At 37.5% G+C, this 15,548-nt stretch overlaps 1 protein-coding gene across 1 annotated transcript in view; it reads right to left on the reverse strand.

Annotated features, from left to right (window-relative positions):
- The window catches only part of LOC106064004 (adhesion G-protein coupled receptor F1-like), a 51,882-nt gene that overhangs the window by 12,203 nt on the left and 24,131 nt on the right, over nt 1–15,548 (reverse strand). Inside the window, exons 10-12 of the mRNA XM_056031178.1 lie at nt 8,846–8,950; nt 5,856–5,953; nt 4,604–4,789 (exon numbers count right to left, since the gene is read on the reverse strand). Coding sequence (XP_055887153.1) covers nt 4,604–4,789; nt 5,856–5,953; nt 8,846–8,950 — 389 coding nt within the window. The remainder of the gene's footprint in view (nt 1–4,603; nt 4,790–5,855; nt 5,954–8,845; nt 8,951–15,548) is intronic.

Here is a 15,548-nt window from a genome sequence, read left to right on the forward strand (position 1 = left end):
TTTAAATTCGAGTTCGGTTCGGTTCGATGACGAGTATAGTTCGGGTTCGGTTCGGTTCGGTCAGGTCTAAAGTTCGGGTTCGGCTCGGTTCGATGTTATGATATAATGTAACAGCAAAATTAAGTTATAAGGTTTAATGCAATTTATTAGTTAAAACACTTTCTTTTGAATTTTTACATAAAACAAATACTTTACAACATATAATAGGCCTATGGGCAATACTTTTTCCAAAACAATGTTGCCTACATACATTTTAAGCGTTGTAAAAATTTCTTCATGGAAATAGAAATGAAGATGCTACAGGTTTTCACTCAAGTCGGCAAGTGGTTTAATTCCGGGCGTGACTCGGCGCTAAGCGTATTCTAACCTTTTTCTCTTTGTAAGAAGAGAGAATTTTTTAAAAAGGCTAATATCGATGTGCTTTCTTTCAGAACGCACTATTCATCATAATAAAAAAATAAAGTCGAGGGCCATATTAAATCTAATAATAAAGAGGCAGACCTGGCCAATAGAATTATGCAAGGGACATTCTAGGTAGGCCTACATATTGCGCACGTACTTCTATAATGGGCGTGATCTTTTTAAAATAAATATTCTTCGTGTAAAGATGTCTCTATCGAGGATTTTTTTTCACACATAAGTCGTCACTTTAATAAATTGCAATATACGGAAGAAACTCGACTATTCTGAGACAAAAAAAATGCAGAAGAATCACACTAGCGGAGATGTTTTAAAATGTTTTCTTTAAAATGTTTTGACCCACATTGTGCATACGCGCCTCGCAAAAAGCAGTCTACAGTTGACAAGGTCTTATTAGAAGATAAAATGACATCTCCACTTAATATATTTTAATTTTTAAACATGTAATTATACTAATATTCAGATAAGTTACACTGAAAATAAATCATTTTTTTCGACGCCCCTTTTCCTTGTTAGTTGGTCGTTGGTTTGTCGCTTACAAACAGCTAGTACAATTAAACCAATAAAGGCGTTTTATATTTTTACCGGTAAGGATAGTATAGAGGGACTTCTTACGCTGGGCAGGGAACGTATCCCGTATGGGAGACAAACGTATGCCAAAGGCAGTCTTTTTTGGTGAGCTAAAAGGTGGTCGACGTAACAGAGACGCCCCACGGAAACGCTTCAAAGACCAGCTCATGCGTCAACTTTCCTTAGCTGACATAGAAGATAGCACCTGGTTGCATGCAGTCTCAGAACGAGTCAGATGGAGTTCACTCCCGAAGGTCGCGGGATACACATTTGAGACTAAAAGAAAATCCGCTGCCGAGGACAGACGCAGACGCGAAAAGAAAAAACTAAATCGACCACCTGCGGACAGTGGTTATGCTTGTCCTGGTGTGGCAAAATATGTAGGTCACAGCTGGGACTACGCAGCCATGGGAAAACTGCATTCCTCACTAATCTTCGGACTCGAAGACACGCTTTATTATTATATTTTTAATTAATAAACTTTAAAATAAATTTCTTATGTGAACAACTCAATATAGCCTAACTGTTATTACAATAGTCACATATTGAACTTGAGATAGAGATGTAATATTAATGAAATATACTGATATTTAAACAAAATCTAGGTTACCACAAAACAACGTCTTTACTCTTTCATGTCTCAAGATTGTTTGCCGTTTCACATTTGCATTATGCTAATTTCATCATCTTCAATGCATAAACACAAATCAATCGCTTAACCTCTTCTTACCGCCACCAGGAAACACACACACACTCTACGACAACCCTTTTTGTCAGGATGTTGCGTCTCCCCATCTCCCAATTCAAGGTACTCGCCATCCCCACCCACGGGGGAAGACCCAAAGTTTGAGAAACGCTGCATTAAAAATACTGATCATTAATGCAAAACAGAATAATGGTACAAATATTCAGAGGCGTAGCTAGGAATGTTTCATCTTTTGGGGGTCCGGGAGGGGCTTGACCTCTTTGGGGGCCCCTTCATTTTGCGTAATATTCAATATTTATTGTAAAATCCACTCATTTCGGGCCCCCCTTAAGTGAGGTCCAGTGTGATTTTCCATTTCTCCCCCTCCTCCCTTACCCTTGCTACGCCACTGATAATATTCCTAAATAAAATCACAATTTTGTAAAAATAAATCACTAAATAGAAGATAATTAAAATTTATTTTAAACTAGAAAACAAATGAACTTATTGTAGACTTATACATACACTCTCTAATCGGCGACAAATATTCTACTCTCAACTAACAACCAATATTACAAACAGCCCGCGAAAATTCAAGGCCAGAGGGGGAGTCGGCACGTAGGGAAAAACCCATGGGAATCTTAGCGCGCCGCTTTTTGTTCTTTTTAAAGTTTTCAAAATACCCCCCCCCCCTCCCACGTTTTCAAAGTATAATGGAATCATTAGAATTTAAATAAAATATGTAAATTTTTAAATTATTAATAATCCAAAAATATTATTAAAAAAAGGATGTACAAATTGCAAAATTAGTTCGGTTAAGAAAAGGAGGGTTCGTTCGGTTCGGTTCGTACCGAGCAGTTTTAAAGTTCGGGTTCGGTTCGGTTCGGTCATAAGTGAGGTTCGAGTTCGGTTCGTTCGGTTCGGGTTCGGTTCGTTTCCCATCTCTACTAGAAACGTCCAGCGGGACCCTATATAAAGAGCGGAGGTGTCGCAGTCAAGACGGTTCAGAAAGCGGGTTCACGACAGGAGTTCAGAACACGGTCGACTACAGCACAGTTCAACGGTGTGGTTCTGTACGGAGCATTACGACGGTTCAGTGCGGAGTACTGTCAAGTACAGTTGAGACGAACGGCGTCTTGATCTTGGTCTGTGATCGAGTCCGACACAACGAGCCCAAGTGTGTGAAGTCAGTCCCGAACTGTTGAACCCAGTGCAAGCCCGGAACGAGACGGAGAGGCCAGTGCAAGACTTGATACGGCGGAACGGTGTTATCGGAGAGATATTTGTTATCGCAGAGCTATTTGTACTGTTCTACGTGCTGCCAATTGTACAGTATTGGCTGTTATTTATGGACATTAAACCTTTACGTTATTTTGGAGCCCTGACTTGTCAAGTTCTTTAAGTTGGTGGTGTATGGTGCAGTTTGCAGAGAGCCTGGATAGTGAGATTCGTAACAATATATACGTATATATTTATATTTATATATATATATATATATATATATATATATATATATATATATATATATATATATACATATATATATATATATATATATATATATATGTGTGTGTGTGTGTGTGTGTGTGTATATATGGTGACCCGACAAAATAGCGCGGACTTCTCTATGATGTGTATAAAAGTAGCGAATTTATGTATGTGAACCTCCTGGGCAGCATATTTGTTGAGATCTTTATCTTCTGGAAGTTTAATAGATCTAGAAGTATGCCATATTTGTTGAGAAAGAGAGTACATATTATTTTATCTCATTCTCTCAGGATTAGTTAATTTGGCGATCACTTATTTCGCCAAATGTTTGTTTAATCTCATTTGTTCCACCTGCGCAGATCTAGATTAGACACTTGGCCAGTTATTGTAGGGAATTAGTATGACTATTTGGTGGACAACTATATTGGTCGCCAGAGGCGAAACCGCAGAGTGAATCGAAGTGACAATCTACCACGAATAAACAATTCAGTGGGGGGATGACATCAAGCATTTCAGTTGTCCATTGACGGTTATCACCCCAATGTGTACAAGTTAATCTCTCACTCCCTCAGAGAACAGGAGAACACTGAGAACAAGATTCTGAGGTACAATGCTGGAGAACGAAGTAAAGCTGCAAGCAAGACAAAGTACCTCCAACTTAACAGACGTCTTGCAGCTATATTGCCAATGTACGGAAACAAGCCAGTGATGGAGTTTCTAAGTGACATTTCCTACAATTTAACTTTTGTAAAAGTGAGCGTGAGTGTATATATATATATATAAAATGACAAGTATCTTGGCTTTGTTTTCAAAGTACACTTTTGGAATGTAAATAAATGATATATTTTGAAATTATTCATTTTAGCTTATTATAATTGCTTACACTTAGCATATTTATGTTTTAAGATATCTAAAATGTTTATTGCAAAATGACTGAAAAATAATGAAAACATTTAGATGAAAAATATTGGCCCTATTCAAAGTTTTACGATATCTAAAGTATTTCTTTCAAAATGACTGAAATATATATTTTTCCTGCGCTATTTTGTTCGCGCTATTTTGTCCGAGCTATTTATATATATATATATATATATATATATATATATATATATATATATATATATATATATATATATATATATATATATATATATAAAGAGAGAGAGAGAGAGAGAGAGAGAGAGAGAGAGAGGGATAGATAGATAGATAGATAGATAGATAGATAGATAGATAGATAGATAGATAGATAGATAGATAGATAGATAGATAGATAGACAGACAGACAGACAGACAGACAGACAGACAGACAGACAGACAGACAGACAGACAGACAGATAGATAGATAGATAGATAGATAGATAGATAGATAGATAGATAGATAGATAGATAGATAGATAGATAGATAGAATTGTATTTTTAAGTATAATAAAGCATATTTACATCAAATGTTGTATCGTCTATAATGAAATCAGGATCTGATGCCTTGTTTCCAAAGGCAGAGAGAATGTCTACAATAGAGTTGGTAACATTCTTGGACACTTTGACTCCGTTGTCCACAAAGTGCTCCATAGTGTCGGCCACAGAGGCGATGGATTTTATGTCCGTTACATTCAAACTCAGTGCATTCTGTAGTTTGTAGAGAGAAAAGAGTTTGTACAAAAATAGTTTATTTTAAGAATTATTAATATTAAATAAAATAAAATAAGGAGTATTTGTGTTTTCACTTTTTAAACTCCGGACGGCCTCATTGGGTCCGCTTTTTTTTGGTAAGCATTATAAGCTACAAGGCAGATAACCCTTTTTCCATACGACTTATTCATTTGAAACATAACTAGCTAGGATCAACAACGTCCGATGCAATAAGGGGTTCTTCTTGTCACCTCTTGCAATATTTGGCAATAGGGTTTGAAATGCTGTTTGGGGTTTCTGTAGCTAGTTTTCTTGTTTTTTTGTTTTTTGTTGCAACTGGTTCAAACTTGATCACTACGCATTGTAATGGTAATTGGTATCATATAGATGCTAGTTAATGAGAACTGATCTGGATTGCGAAGCTGAAGGTGACAAGGAAACCTACGATCGCGGAGCCGCCTCAGGCGCGGGGCCTGGAGCGGTTGCCCCACTTGTTACCCCCTAGAGTCTCTACTGAATTCATATATGTATATAATTGATTTGAGGTTCCGGACTAAATTATTGTAACAACTGAAGGGAGACGACTCAACGAGCCATAAATGTTTATTTACATGGAGACATGACAAACACATAGGACATCTGCCTTGAGAAAAGAATCTTCATTTAGAATAGATTCTAGACTTGCACCTTCTGAACTATCTTGAATGGCGGTGTGCATGGCAAGGTTATAACATTATGTATGTTTGTAGGGAAGTTATGAAGTGGGCGTTTGATTCAAGTCACGATTCTATGTTGGATTGTATTACGATGGGAATAGTGCAAAAAGAAATGAAAAAGATAATATGTATAATTCAAGTGTCCATTAATAGATAGGGGGGGGGGAGAAGAGAATAATAGGACGTTAGAGAATGAGTGAGAAAGGTTTGAGAGAAATAGAGTATGAAAAGATAAAAAGTGTTTTTAAAAATTCTTTTCTACTTTACATTGCAAAAAAAAAAAAGATTTATTTTTTAAGACTATATACAATTATTGATTGTTTGGGCAAAGGTTATTACACACATACCTTATGAAACAAAGTCTCTAATTGTGAAGCAGCACAAAGTTTTTGTTGAGGTGATAATTCCCTCCCTTCTCCTTTTCCTTTCACATTACATTCAGACTCTGGGAACATGAGGAAACGTACAGGTAAGAATCATTATGTCAGACTTCGAGTAGGCATTAATTAATGCAAGACATTTTTATTTTAATTCGAAATCTAGTTTCATTCAACTCATATTTCCGAATGTATGGCATTTCTCTTTGCCAACGGTGTCTTGTATCTCTTTTGTGATGGTAAAATCACAAAATCCTGACCCAAAGGGTGATTTTTAATTCCTAGAATCTTTTTAGCTTTATTATAGATGTTTATCTCAAACAGCTGCCCAAATGGGTTTGTTTTTGCCAATGATTTTACCAGCAGCATTTAGGATTCTATGAAGTATATTTTTATTTTAAATACCCAGATTGCCATACCAGGCAGTGATACTAAAACTTAATATATTGTAAATGTGAGCTTGATAAAACATAGCCAAGGCCTTTTCGCTAACATTAAACGAGGACAGTTTTCTCAGTAATCGTAATCTTTGCTGCCCTTTTTTGCTGATATAATCAGTATTTGCATTAAAATTTAGTTTATTGTCTAAGATAGTACCAAGGTATTTAAAAATTTGCACTATTTCAATAGTCTCTCCAGCTACAGAAACAGTATCATTTTCCTTCTTTTCCCTACGAAAATCGATTATCATTTCTTTGTTGTTGTTTTTTTACATTTAATAATAAAAAATTTTCTTTACAGTATTTTTCAATGTGTTCTATTTCTCTGAAATACTCATTTACATCTGAGCTCTCTGAGAGCAGGGCACGAGGAGCCGCATCATCAGCGAATTTTGTGAAGGAGCAAAAAGGACTATCGGATTGAAAATCATTGGTGTACAAAATGAACCACAATGTCACAGCCCCCTGGGGCGCCCCTGTGTTAACTATGCGTGCATTTGATATAACATTGTTTACCCTAACCCTCTGAGATCTCTGGGTCAAAAATTCATTATGTATGGACTAATCTTCAACGCTTTCATCTTTTCAATGAGTAAATGAAGTTGTATAGTGTTAAAAGCTGATGAGAAATCAATAAAAAACAATCTTACATAAGTGTTCGGTAAGTCCAGATGTTTGTAGACACAGTTTAAAATATTTAGGATGGCATCGTCTACACCTTTACCCTTTTGGTAAGCAAATTGTAACTTGTAATTGTAATACTTACAACAAAGATCATTCAGAAGAAACATTTCGACCAATTTTTCTAAACATTTAGACACAATGGATGTAAGTGAAACATGTCTAAAGTCATTTATTTCCTTTGGTTTGGAAACCTTTTGCACAGATACAATTATGGATGACTTCCACACAGGTGGTATCTCATGGTTTAGTAATGAAGTGGAACAAATCTCTAGGAAAGGTTCAGCTAGTTGTTCAGCACTTTCTTTTAAGATTCGCCCTTTTATTCCATCAGACTCACCAGCTTTCGTTGGGTTGACGTTTTTGAAAATGTTGCAGACTTGCTCTTTAGTAATCGCTAATTCTAAACAATTGTTAACATTGTCAACCCCAAGGGCTTTGAGTCTTAGATAATTAAAATAGTTAGTGTCGAAACGACAATAGAAATCATTTAGCTCGTTGGATAATGTTTTGTCGTCTCCTGTAGCAAGATTATTTCTTCTTTTAACTTGTGCTCCTGCCATTTTGTTCATGATGCCCCGCGCCTGTCTCATGTCACTTGTATTAATTGAGTCTTCCAGCTTGGTGCGGTAGTTTCTCCTCCCTTCCTCAAGAACGACGTTTAGATTTCTTTTTGATGATTTCCCGTTTTATTTTTGCAGTGACCCATGGTTTATTGTTGGGATATATCTTGATACTCTTAGTACTGATACACATGTTTTCACAGAATTTGATGTAATTTGTCACTGCGTCGACCCATACTTCCAGATTTGAAGTGGTCTCTTTAAACAATTTCCAGTCGGTGCAGTCTAGACAACCCTGTAGTTTAAGAATGTTGTCTTGAGTCCACTCTTGTACAGTTTTTTGAATGATTTTGCCTTCTTTAAGTTTTATAAGTAATTAGGCAGCACTTGTACTGTTTAGTGGTCCGATGATCCTAGTGGTGGCTTTTCACGAGATGTGAATGCCCCTTTGATATTACAGTAACATAAGTTCAGAGTTCTGTTCTCTCTTGTCGGACAAGAGACGTGTTGGTAGAAGGTGAGTAGGTCAACCTTCAAGGTGCATGTATTAAAATCACCCACTATAACTACTGGTGCGTCCGGAGACCCTGTCTGAAACTCATGCACTACGTCAGCGATGATTGCAGCTGCGACTTCCGTTTTGGCTGTAGGCGGAACATAAACCAGGACTATGTAAATGACACCAAAGTCTCGTGGCAAAACAAATAGGTCTCAATGAGAGCGCCAATAGTTCTAGATCAGGACAGCACATTTTATCTTGTTTTGTCTTCTCTATCAGTGGACTTCTGTCGCCTCTCTCGCTAGCAATGTAAGCAATCGAAGCGAATGTTTGATCTTGGTCCAATTCTATTCTACAGTGCAAGATAGATTTACTCATACCAAAATACCAAAAAGATAATCTTAAAATTGTGCGTACATTTCTCGGCACCACGCAAACTTTATTTATCGGAGGGAAGAGTCGAATTTGATTTATACGGTTATGTAACATTGTAAGCAAAGGGAGATAACAAGGTTTTGTAAGATTGTAGGGAAAGGAAGATAACAATGCTATGTAACATTGAAGGGAAAGGGAGATAATAAGGCTATGTAACATTGAAGAGAAAGGGAGATAACGAGGTCATGTAACTTTGTAGGGAAAGGGGGTTAACAATAAGAAAATTGTAATAATTTAAGACGCTAAAAAATGCTCTGTGGGATGTTGTATGCAATCAACTTCCCTTTAATTTTTTGTTTTATTTACATTTTGTTGTGTACATCACTGGACTATATATCTCACCTTCACGGAGTAGATTACAAAGGCCATCTTCCTGTGTACAAGAGACTGGACACTTCGTTGGACACGACTGGTTACAGCTGAGTCCCCAGGTACCAGGTAGACATTCTATTATAAAGTTATAAAACTTTAAAACAACACAATGGGAGATGTTTAAACATGGCAGATATCTATAAATAGCTGGCTATTCAGATGTTTCTGGTGTACACAATATAGGAATTGTTGATTAAATTTGATAAACTCTGTGTACGATTATATCTGTGCACTTTTACAAGGTTAATATCAACTCTCACTGTATGTCTGAAAGTGGCGTCACTAGGGGTGTGCGAGGGATGAGGGCCGCACATGACGACACTTTTGCAAAAATAGACAACTTTAAAAAAAAATGACTCTAAAGTATAAGAAAGGTTGCATATAATTTTGCCAAATGAAGGAAATTAAATAGCAAGACGTATTAATTTTGTTGTTTTGATAAAAAAAAATGTATCACAAGAAGACTAAATTAGGAAAGTTGAGAAAAATCTTGGACAGACTTCTTGATATCTCAATGTCCAACACAACGGACTAGGACGTCTCTTTAAGGACATTTTACCCAACTATTGACCCAGTACTGAAATAATCAATCATAAAATTGCAAGGTAGCGATGCAAAAAAAAAAATAAATAATTGTCCAACCATTGACCAAATTTCAGAGAGTTTTGATATGTTGTAACAAACTACGTCAAGGAAACACTTTTCAGACACATAAATGTTGTAAGGCGGTGATGCATAATCTAATTCAATCTACGGGTCATTTTATTCTCCGACACTCGTGATGCAAAAAAAAAAAAACATGAAATGAAATTGAGTTGAAACCATTTTTATTAGAATCCTCAGAATCTAGTTCTTATTTATTATTTACTTGCTTTAATTTTACCCGTCTTTGCTCGGGTTTTTCTTTCTACAAATTGCATGCATTTATTCCGTTTGAATAATCAATAATGAAGTGAACAAAAGGTGATAATTTAAACAAATAAATCAATTCATCTAGTTTTTTATAATCAAATCGAACGCGTGAATGTAATTGTTTATATAACATAGTTAGTTTAATTGTATGTAGCTCTAGATTTAGAATCTAAACTATTTGAATGCCACAGTAGTCTAGTCAATAAATAAAAACTTTGAGCCAGGGGCGGACTGGGTATCAAAATCGGCCCGGGCATTACCATATAAACCGGCCAACAAATGAATGGCGTCATATCATGGGCGTTTTTCGGGGGGGGGGGGTTTATACCCCCCTCTGCAATGTATAAGTATGTAATTAATCTTAATTACATTCTGACTTTTCATTCTTTCGGGCGTTTTTGTTTAGCCTAGAGTAGGTTCTTCTTTTAATTAGTGGAAAGACAGTACACACCACCAAGAACAGCTAGGTTGTCTGGGGGAGCGCTGTGAGATCCAAGCATTATTTCCGTTATTTTAAGCTTTAAAAAAATGCATATTCTGAGGTAGCCTATCTACAGTGCAATTAGCTTGCTACTCTTCCGCAAAAAATTCATAAACCAAATCTGCTATTCACTGCACTTAATTAATGGAGTCCAGCGACTGGTAGAAAATGGTAACTATAGTTTTGCTTTAGTTTTTGTATTGGAGGGGGGGGATAACCACAAAACCCTTTTGGCTACGCTTTGGAAATTTGGTGACTGTAGTTTACTTAAGTTGGCTGCACTGGGGCAGTAAGTAAAGTTTCCTTTTCAGACTATGAGATCTGAGGCAAGTGATGATTTGAATCCCCCCTCCTCCCCGCTACGCCCATAGGTGTAAGCCTAATTCACTTCAAAATATATACAGTTTGATAGCGGATCGAAAGCTGGATGCATGCTTGCGTAGGATTAAATAATGTATTTTATATTTTATTTATACCTTCATGTAGTCTGTAGCCAGGAAAACCAGTGACTTGGCAGAATTTAAATCATTGGTTAATATGCATGACTAAATGCATGACGCGTAGGACGTAATCATCTTCCTTTTATTGAAGTAACGTCTGTATTATATAAGATAAGATAAGATAAGATAAGTCTGAAAACTAAAAACAATACAATAGCAGCCTTAATGAGTTTGAAACCTGTTTGGTATTACTTATAGATTACAGACGTTTCTTCAAAAAATAAGATAGTTAGGTCCTACGCATTTCATGTGTCAATCTAGTCATGCATGTTGATCTGTGACTTAAAATATGCTAAGTCATTGGTTTTTCTGGCTGACTCAGGCAACCCATTCCATTAAAAGAAGAGAATGCAGAACGGTTAGAGAGGCAATTACAAGTACATTCTCAAAAACGCGAATAGTATATGAATATATCATGATCCATTATTGAAAATATAAATCTCTTTTCATTAAATATCGGATGTGACATCGCTATAAGCCTATACATTTTTATAATTATTATAAGAATTTCCATCATTAATGACTTCATACTAAGCATAATAAGCATAAGTTTACCATTAATTATAAACATTAAAAAAATGATTTAGATCTAGATGTGTCTTTTTTTAATTGAATAATTAGTCTTCTGTCTTCTAAATCTTATGAATCACAGAAGCTTCTTCAAAAGAGAAGTCCGTTGTGTATTCTCGTGTCCTGGAGTGCGTGCTAGTAGAATTGTTCAGTAGTGGGGACCTAGTGATTATGAGCCTAGTGTTCCGTCTGTCTGTCTTCTATCTGTCTTCTAACTGTCCGTCTGTCTTCTATCGTGTCTGTCTTCTACCTTTCTGTCTGTTTTCCACCTGTCTGTCTGTCTTCTTTCTTTTTTTCTGTCTGTCTACTACCTGTCTGTCTGTGTCTACTAATATCTGTCTTCTACCTGTCTGTCTGTGTCTACTAATATCTGTCTTCTACCTGTCTTTCTTCTACCTGTCTGTCTGTCTGTGTTTTCTGCATGTCTGTCTTCTACCTGTCTGTCTGTCTGTGTTTTCTGCATGTCTGTCTTCTACCTGTCTGTCTGTGTCTACTAATATCTGTCTTCAACTATCTGTCTTCTACCTGAGTGTCTGTCTTCTACGTGTTTTCTACCTGTCTGTCTGTGTGTTCTACTGTCTGTCTTCTACATGTCTTTCTTCTTCATGTCTGTCTTCAACTGTCTTCTGCCTGTCTGTCTGTTTGTCTTCTACCTGTCTGTCTTCTACCTGTCTGTCTTCTACCTGTCTGTCCGTCTGTCTTGTCTTCTATCTGTCTGTCTGTCTTCTACCTGTCTGTCTGTCTTCTACCTGTCTGTCTTCTACATGTCTATCTTCTACCTGACTGTCTTCTACCGGTCTGTCTGTCTTCTACCTGTCTGTCTGTTCAAATAAGGGGCCTATGATGTTGTATTGACGCATGCGTGGAATCCTAAGTTGAGGACGTGTTTTGCGTGCATGTGCATGGCCTGTCTGAAACTGGAGTCTGTTTTGTCTTATGATGGCTACATATAATTGATGCATGACGTTGTAGCATATGGGTGGTTAGTGTCATTGTGGCCCCCTCCCCCCTACACTTTCTGTTCATGTTTGGACTCAAATAGTTTCACGAGAACCTCCGAGAAAACGTTCATGAAATTAGAATGCTTCAAATTAATATTCAATTGTATTTCTGCCCAACCCAATTGTTATTCATTTAGTGCGCACTCTAGGCCAGGGCGCAAATTCAAAATAGACTGGCCAAGAAAAAAAGTTTATTGTTTGTTTGTTTTAAAAATTCTTATTGTAAAATCATAACACTTTTTTTTTGTCGGTGAGGGTGTAACTGTAGAACAACGAAATCGGAGAATGTCGACTTACACCGGTGAATGTTCACGTGTACATAGTCGCTTGGTGGATGTCTACAGTACTCTCTACAGGAATATGAATGTTCACGTGTACATAGTCGCTTGGTGGATGTCTACAGTACTCTCTACAGGAATATGAATGTTCACGTGTACATAGTCGCTTGGTGGATGTCTACAGTACTCTCTACAGGAATATGAATGTTCACGTGTACATAGTCGCTTGGTGGATGTCTACAGTACTCTCTACAGGAATATGAATGTTCACGTGTACATAGTCGCTTGGTGGATGTCTACAGTACTCTCTATAGGAATATGAATGTTCACGTGTACATAGTCGCTTGGTGGATGTCTACAGTACTCTCTACAGGAATATGAATGTTCACGTGTACATAGTCGCTTGGTGGATGTCTACAGTACTCTCTACAGGAATATGAATGTTCACGTGTACATAGTCGCTTGGTGGATGTCTACAGTACTCTCTACAGGAATATGAATGTTCACGTGTACATAGTCGCTTGGTGGATGTCTACAGTACTCTCTACAGGAATATGAATGTTAACGTGTACATAGTCGCTTGGTGGATGTCTACAGTACTCTCTACAGGAATATGAATGTTAACGTGTACATAGTCGCTTGGTGGATGTCTACAGTACTCTCTACAGGAATATGAATGTTAACGTGTACATAGTCGCTTGGTGGATGTCTACAGTACTCTCTACAGGAATATGAATGTTAACGTGTACATAGTCGCTTGGTGGCTGTCTACAGTATTCTCTACAGGAATATGAATGTTAACGTGTACATAGTCGCTTGGTGGCTGTCTACAGTACTCTCTACAGGAATATGAATGTTCACGTGTACATAGTCGCTTGGTGGATGTCTACAGTACTCTCTACAAGAATATGAATGTTCACGTGTACATAGTCGCTTGGTGGATGTCTACAGTACTCTCTACAGGAATATGAATGTTCACGTGTACATAGTCGCTTGGTCAATGTCTACAGTACTCTCTACAGGAATATGAATGTTAACGTGTACATAGTCGCTTGGTGGCTGTCTACAGTATTCTCTACAGGAATATGAATGTTAACGTGTACATAGTCGCTTGGTGGCTGTCTACAGTACTCTCTACAGGAATATGAATGTTCACGTGTACATAGTCGCTTGGTGGATGTCTACAGTACTCTCTACAAGAATATGAATGTTCACGTGTACATAGTCGCTTGGTGGATGTCTACAGTACTCTCTACAGGAATATGAATGTTCACGTGTACATAGTCGCTTGGTGGATGTCTACAGTACTCTCTACAGGAATATGAATGTTCACGTGTACATAGTCTTTTGGTGGATGTCTACAGTACTCTCTATAGGAATATGAATGTTCACGTGTACATAGTCGCTTGGTGGATGTCTACAGTACTCTCTATAGGAATATGAATGTTCACGTGTACATAGTCGCTTGGTGGATGTCTACAGTACTCTCTACAGGAATATGAATGTTAACGTGTACATAGTCGCTTGGTGGATGTCTACAGTACTCTCTACAGGAATATGAATGTTAACGTGTACATAGTCGCTTGGTGGATGTCTACAGTACTCTCTACAGGAATATGAATGTTAACGTGTACATAGTCGCTTGGTGGATGTCTACAGTACTCTCTACAGGAATATGAATGTTAACGTGTACATAGTCGCTTGGTGGCTGTCTACAGTATTCTCTACAGGAATATGAATGTTAACGTGTACATAGTCGCTTGGTGGCTGTCTACAGTACTCTCTACAGGAATATGAATGTTCACGTGTACATAGTCGCTTGGTGGATGTCTACAATACTCTCTACAAGAATATGAATGTTCACGTGTACATAGTCGCTTGGTGGATGTCTACAGTACTCTCTACAGGAATATGAATGTTCACGTGTACATAGTCGCTTGGTGGATGTCTACAGTACTCTCTACAGGAATATGAATGTTAACGTGTACATAGTCGCTTGGTGGCTGTCTACAGTATTCTCTACAGGAATATGAATGTTAACGTGTACATAGTCGCTTGGTGGCTGTCTACAGTACTCTCTACAGGAATATGAATGTTCACGTGTACATAGTCGCTTGGTGGATGTCTACAGTACTCTCTACAAGAATATGAATGTTCACGTGTACATAGTCGCTTGGTGGATGTCTACAGTACTCTCTACAGGAATATGAATGTTCACGTGTACATAGTCGCTTGGTGGATGTCTACAGTACTCTCTACAGGAATATGAATGTTCACGTGTACATAGTCTTTTGGTGGATGTCTACAGTACTCTCTATAGGAATATGAATGTTCACGTGTACATAGTCGCTTGGTGGATGTCTACAGTACTCTCTATAGGAATATGAATGTTCACGTGTACATAGTCGCTTGGTGGATGTCTACAGTACTCTCTATAGGAATATGAATGTTAACGTGTACATAGTCGCTTGGTGGCTGTCTACAGTATTCTCTACAGGAATATGAATGTTAACGTGTACATAGTCGCTTGGTGGCTGTCTACAGTACTCTCTACAGGAATATGAATGTTCACGTGTACATAGTCGCTTGGTGGATGTCTACAGTACTCTCTACAAGAATATGAATGTTCACGTGTACATAGTCGCTTGGTGGATGTCTACAGTACTCTCTACAGGAATATGAATGTTCACGTGTACATAGTCGCTTGGTGGATGTCTACAGTACTCTCTACAGGAATATGAATGTTCACGTGTACATAGTCTTTTGGTGGATGTCTACAGTACTCTCTATAGGAATATGAATGTTCACGTGTACATAGTCGCTTGGTGGATGTCTACAGTACTCTCTATAGGAATATGAATGTTCACGTGTACATAGTCGCTTGGTGGATGTCTACAGTACTCTCTACAGGAATATGAATGTTAACGTGTA

Source organism: Biomphalaria glabrata, chromosome 5 (assembly GCF_947242115.1).
Source record: "Biomphalaria glabrata chromosome 5, xgBioGlab47.1, whole genome shotgun sequence".
Lineage (NCBI taxonomy): Eukaryota > Metazoa > Mollusca > Gastropoda > Planorbidae > Biomphalaria > Biomphalaria glabrata.